The following is a 6,210-nucleotide window of genomic DNA, read 5'->3' as shown; positions in this document are numbered from 1 at the left end:
GGTGGGATGGGTGGGCTGCGCATCCCCCCCCCCCCCCCACCAAGGAGGAAGTTCCACGGGTGTTGCAAACGCGGAGCTCCGCTCAAAGGGTTTAATTAACCGCGACGGAGATAATTATCCCTGGACTGTCCAAATTAGTTTTGCATAATCGCCCCGATCCTTATGAATCAATCTCCCAGTGTAATCGAGTAAAGGGGGCCCGGATTGAAATTCATCACACACAAACATAGTTGGAGAACACACGGTGATCAGCAGGTTGTTCATGTCCCTTTTAATTCAGATTATATAAATGCACTTTCAGGAGGTGCACCCACTTTAAATACACTCTCAGTGACACCGGACAAAAGCGGCCGTTTTGGAGGAGAAGGGGGTATTTTACATTTCACCTGGACTCCACAGAGAGGGGGGAAAAAAATGTTCGTCACATCAAAACCTGTAATCCGATTAGTTTTTAATCCTATTCGGTTTTATTGTTATGATTATTATTGTTCCCGTGACCGTTTCTCAACAGGTGACGCATAAAAGAAAACACAAACATACAAATTCCATGAAAGTTAGTTGTTTAAAAAAAATGGGTTTCTTGAAATCCCTGCACGACACAAGTGGAAGGGTTTATTTTAAAGTTTTTTTTCCTTTGGGGGAGTTAACTTTATCTCTGAATTGAGTCAAATTAATTACCGGTACGTCCTCTTGAAACGTCTCATGTGCAAATTCACTCTTGTCCTTTTTATTTGCTCACCATAGATTCCACTAAAACAATAAATATTACAGACATCTAGAAAATGGTTTTTAAAAACTCTAAATCAGGGGTGGGGAATCCAAGGCCCGTGGGCTATGAAGGGGCCATGCATGGGTGCAAATTGAAACATGTCGGCCATGCGATTCCAAAACAAATAGAGGAATTGTTTTTTTTTTTAAAAAGTCCCAATACGTCTAACTGCGCATAATATAGTATAATAAATATTTGCGCCATTGTATTTTATTATAAATTTAGTAGGACTTTATAAAAACTGCAGAGATTCCCCACCCCTGCTCTAAATGTACACATAATGCGAGTGAAATGTCCCTGCGCGGGTGCCTCAGAACACTAAATAAATGGACTTTTTTTTGTACATGTTTTTGTTTGTTTGTTTGTTTTGCAGGTGTGTCACAATGCTTCCACGGTGGACCCACGAACCGTCGGGCAGTCCCAAATCCAACAGGTGCAATTAGCCCCCCACCCCACCCCACCCTCCTTTCGTTGGTAATTGGCAGAAGTTTGGCGAGTTCTCACGGAGACCTTAAATAAAGGTAATCATCCATATACATGTCATATATGCACGCGTCATCCCATGTTCGAGTTTGTGCATGCATGAATCAAACTAATGCATCAATAGTTTGTTTGTTTTTAATTCTCGCGTGGGATCGATCATAACGCCGCCGCGTAAGCGGGATAAGGTTCGAGCTGAGGCTTCCCCATTCCGGGGAGCAGGATATATGCGAGGGGCGGCTGGAGTCCGGTGGAGGGCCACGCCGTGCAGTTGCAAGGGATCATGTAGCCAGGGTTCCCTGGGGACGGGTGCGAGTGGGTATGCGTCCCGGCACCCACGCCGGCACCGCCGCTCCCCGCGAAAGCACTGGCGGCGCTCGGCGGGTAGCCCAGCGGGGACGCGTAGGGGAACGAGTGCGGCGAGAGCTCGCTCATCTTGGAGCCCAGGTCGAAAAAGGAGTAAGGGTTCGTGGACATGGACGGGTTGAAGAAGACCCGGGCCGCCGCGGCCGCCGCTGCCGCCGCCGCTTTGTCCGGGTTGCAGATGATACTCTCGGGCAGCGCTCCCGCGGAGAGGCCGCTGACTTTGAGCGCGTCGTGCTCCCCGAGGTTGTAGGGCACCGGGAAGGAAAACTTGTCCTTTTTCATCAGGGTTTTGGGCTTCCGACGGGGTCGGTACTTGTAGTCGGGGTGTTCCTTCATGTGCATGGCCCGCAGACGCTTGGCTTCGTCGATGAAGGGCCTCTTTTCGGACTCGGTCAGAAGTTTCCACTCCGCGCCGAGCCGCTTGCTGATCTCCGAGTTGTGCATTTTGGGGTTCTCCTGGGCCATTTTCCTCCGCTGGGCTCTGGACCACACCATGAAGGCGTTCATCGGGCGTTTGACGTGATCCATCGGTTTGGACATACTTCGCACTAACTCTCTGAAGAGGAATGGACACATGCGCGTACGTAAATAAATGCTCGCACTTAGTTGAGAAAATAAACGTCACGCGTCGTTTACTTACTTCTGACTTTAATTCTTCATCCCACCCGCAATTATCTTCTGCAAAAAGAGAGAATTCCTTAAAAGTGTCTCCTCTTCATCCTCTTGTCCACGCTCAAGCAAAACGACAGTGGGAAGAAAAAACACGTAGTCTTGTCTCGTTGTCCTCGGGTGTCATCCAGCATCAGCGGCAGCGCGCACGCAAGTGGATGACAAGTCTCTGTGGCCGCGTGTGAAATACTGTGTGTGTGGCAGGTAGTGAAAGTGCTCCGCGGCGCATGCGCACTCCAACTCTCATCAACGCGGATCGATTTTTTTTATTTTTTTTGCGCCCCCTTCCTCTTTTCCTCCCTCTAACTTTACTTCCTCTTTTTTAAAAGAGATGCTCAATGGGCGCAGTGTTAGCCCGATCACTGTATGCCTTAATAAAAGCGTCCGTTTTTATTTCTATTAATGCCCGCGTAATCGTCCCCATTATACGCACGAGCGCGCGGAACTCTTGGTGCGCTTGTTCACCTCGCTTGGCCTCACCTGCGCTTCACCCCTCCTCGCCCACCACCAGTGCCTTTTAATACTAACCCGGTCTTTCATATTGTCCTATTTGGCGGCTGTATTGAGCCACTGAGGAGGTCTGAAGTGTTTCTAATCGCGCTCGGTGAAATTAATTACTTTCCTCAAACCACCATCAATCCCACAAACCCCCACATCCCCTTCCCCATTTTCCCCTCTTTTCACTTCAAAAGACCCTCCCAAGGGCAGACAGCCGATTCACAACTTCGCAATTATTATACTTATCTGCTCGGACTTGTGAGGTAAATTGTTGGTTTGCGGTTTATTTTCCCCTTCTTGCACCTTCTTTGCTCTTAATTATTATATATGTCCAACAAAAAAAAAAATCCGTGAATAGCAGAGGGCTTGGAAAAATATAAACGAGGAATTATGTCTGCAGGTGAAACATTTTAATGAATGACAAATTCAATTCACAGTTTAATTCCCTTTTAAAATATTGACATTTATAGCACATTAAAAGTACATAACAATTCTGCACAATTAAAGGCATTTTTTTTTAGAAATGAGTCATATGCCCGAATTTAATCCTCTAGTTTGCCAGAAATGATTTAAGACACTGCTCTCAAAATATGATTTTCATTATTTTGTCTCAGCGGCTTGGTGCAGAGGCTGATCACAGTCTTGAGCAGTGCATGTGAAGCACACACACACACACACACACACACACACACACACACACACACAAGCCTAGAATTCCTTCAGTGAGTGACTTCATTTCCTCCACAAGTTAATGACACAAAACAGGAAATTATATAATTAATTGTTTTCAATTCTTAGATGATAGAAAATAATCACCATTATTCAGAAGATGATGTTTTTTATATGCATATCTTTTTATTATTCTTAATTTGCCATATAAAGATTGCTTCATTTTACCGAATCAATCAATTTCACTCTTAATTGTTATTTGACTCTTTTGTTCCAACACTTTTCACAAAGTGATTTTCTTCCATTTTTGGTCAGTATTTTTGTTTTGCATGCACACACACACACGCACACACACATACTACTACATTTGTAGGTGTTTAATCAGAATCGTCTCACAAAAACTTAAGGGGGAAAACCATAATAATAACACGAACCCTCCTCTCACCTGCGTTCTTTCTATTCTTCCAAGCCCTTTTTTTCAGGCCATAAATAAATCTTCAATAATTCAAAATGAGTTAGTTGGCGCGGGGAGAATTATACCTGCATGGCTCCAGCCTCTGAGACGGAGCAACCTCAGAGCACACAGAGCAGGATAAGGCTTGAATGGGGGGGGGGGGGGGGGGGGGAGAAATCACAAAAATAAATAGAGGGAGACAGCAGCAACACAACAAGCCCTTGGGGACTTTCTCCTCTATTAAGAGAGAAGATCACACACATTTTATTCCCCTGTCACTCCTTAAAAATGGAACTCAAAATTGTTGCGGCAACGATCACTCTGAAATGTAGCAGCCCCGAAGAGGTGCGAGGATCTTCATGATCGCACCAAAAACACTTTATTCCGCTAACACTGCACAGAGGGCAGGTGGCCTGAAGAGCATGCATCTCGACAGAATAATTCCTTAAATTGTTCTGCATTTTTACCAAGTTCATATATTTAATCTTGTACTTGTTTAATGCAAAACATTGACTTCCTAAAATGATAAAATCTTTTTAAAAAGCTCATTTTATCTGATCTAATTTAAAAGATCGTCATTGTTTTTTGTTTGTTTTTTTTCTCTTCCTCTTCCTTGAGTCTGCAACTTACTCTATTTGTGCCTTCTCTCTAGATGATGAACGCAGTTAAATGAGATAAAGGTAGTTGAAGGAGGAAGATCCGGCAAGCTAAAAAGGAAGCCGAACGTGAAGGATCCGCATGGATGAAGAAGGTAGGGGGTTTAAGGAGAATGAATGAAAAAGTTCAAAGAGGAAGATCTAGGTGAACGAAAGTTGATGCAGGAAGTCTAGAAGGAAGATGCAGGAAGTTGGAGGAAAAGGAAGTAGAAAATGCAAGGAGGCAAATGAAAGCTGGTGAAGAATTAGTACACTGCTCGGTGGGTCCTTCAACTGCCTGCCGTCTTCCTCCTTCAACTTTGCCCACAGTTGGCAGTCGAAGGTGAAAGCGGAAGAAGTTGAAGGGCCTTCCCTTCAACTGTGTGCTTCCTTCACCTTCAATTGCCTTCATCATTGTCATTTAATTGCACGTATCATCCTGTTTCTCTTTCAGCGTCTCGCATCTTCTGACTTTAAATTCCCACATCTTCTCCTTTAACTGCATGCGTCTTCCTCATTCAACTTGCCTTTTTCTCCAACAGTTTTCCCTCCCTTCAACCCCCCCAATACCCTGATCAAAAAATGTTTTTCTCTTTTAGTTTATGCCAACGTCTCTCCTTGCTTGCGTCTTCCTCCTCCTGCTGTTCCCACGCAGAACGAGCAGTAAATAGCAGGTATGCAACGTTTCTCCCTCAGCCACCTTTAAAATTGATGTCCCACTTTTACAGCAGATTTTCAGATTAAGACCGATTTTCTGTTGAAAGCGTGGCTAATATTCTAATGAGACGGAAGCCATGAGATATTATAATAAATATACTGCACATTGTTCCAAACATTTAGGCCAGTTGTATAATTAGCTGATGGAATAAATTGTATCACGAAGGTAAGAGCACCATAAATAAAGAACCGTGTTTAGTAAAAAAAGCAAATAAAATGGGAAGATTAGAAATATTTCAATTCCAGCCCAAAATGGCATACATGTTGGACAAAGGTGCTCTCTGCATGATGTGATCGGTATTGACAGTCAATTAGTCACCAACACATCTTATTAGCTCCAGAATCTTATCTTAAGTGAGCCTTTGATAAAGTGCTAATGACAAACAACAGTTTAAATGTGTAAGCGAGCCAATGGATTGCTATTTAAAGATGACTGTGTGTAGATTAGAGGCCATTTTGTCTCAGTTTTTTTTTTTAAGCTTTGCACAATACACAGAAAGCGCACTAAAGAACGGGCTAACATAATGATCGGATTTCCAATGAGACAATGTCGACTTCGGCATCACCTCAAATGAGTCACACATCTATAATTCATGTGAATAAAGTTAGAATTTTCCCGTGGTTTAAAAAATATGACCTATTTTGAATAGTTGTGTTCTCCAAACACATTCAACGGGTGCCAAATTAGTTGTGCAGCTCTTTAATCATTCTAATTATACAGTCTTTATTGCTCCTCGGGGCAGACTTTCGTGTCTTTGTCTATATGGGAATTATTTTGGTGAAGAACCAAAATATTTACTCAACCACAGCCTGAATATTATGCATATCAGGAGGAATTGAGAAAATAATCCTCTCATAGACCGCAGTATTAACTTAATCACATTAGTGTAAATACTATTGATGGTGGTCATGATCCTGAGTGAGCGTGTGCATGTGTGTGTGTGTGTGTGTGT

The 6,210-nt window shown here is 43.4% G+C and overlaps 1 protein-coding gene across 1 annotated transcript; it reads right to left on the bottom strand.

Annotated features, from left to right (window-relative positions):
* Positions 1-248: 248 nt before the first annotated feature.
* On the bottom strand, positions 249-2,473 carry sox21b (SRY-box transcription factor 21b). Its single transcript, XM_086124421.1, has 2 exons — positions 2,256-2,473; positions 249-2,171 (listed from the first exon to the last, which is right to left on the bottom strand). The coding sequence occupies exon 2, from the start codon at positions 2,153-2,155 to the stop codon at positions 1,409-1,411; it is 747 nt and encodes a 248-aa protein (XP_085980547.1). The 5' UTR covers positions 2,156-2,171; positions 2,256-2,473; the 3' UTR covers positions 249-1,408.
* Positions 2,474-6,210: the final 3,737 nt, after the last annotated feature.

This window comes from Hippocampus guttulatus, chromosome 11 (genome assembly GCF_054856545.1).
Source record: "Hippocampus guttulatus isolate MCC_2025c chromosome 11, RoL_Hgut_1.0, whole genome shotgun sequence".
Lineage (NCBI taxonomy): Eukaryota > Metazoa > Chordata > Actinopteri > Syngnathiformes > Syngnathidae > Hippocampus > Hippocampus guttulatus.
The sequence above is the reverse complement of the archived record's forward strand: the minus strand, read 5'-3'. Positions and strand labels throughout refer to the sequence as shown.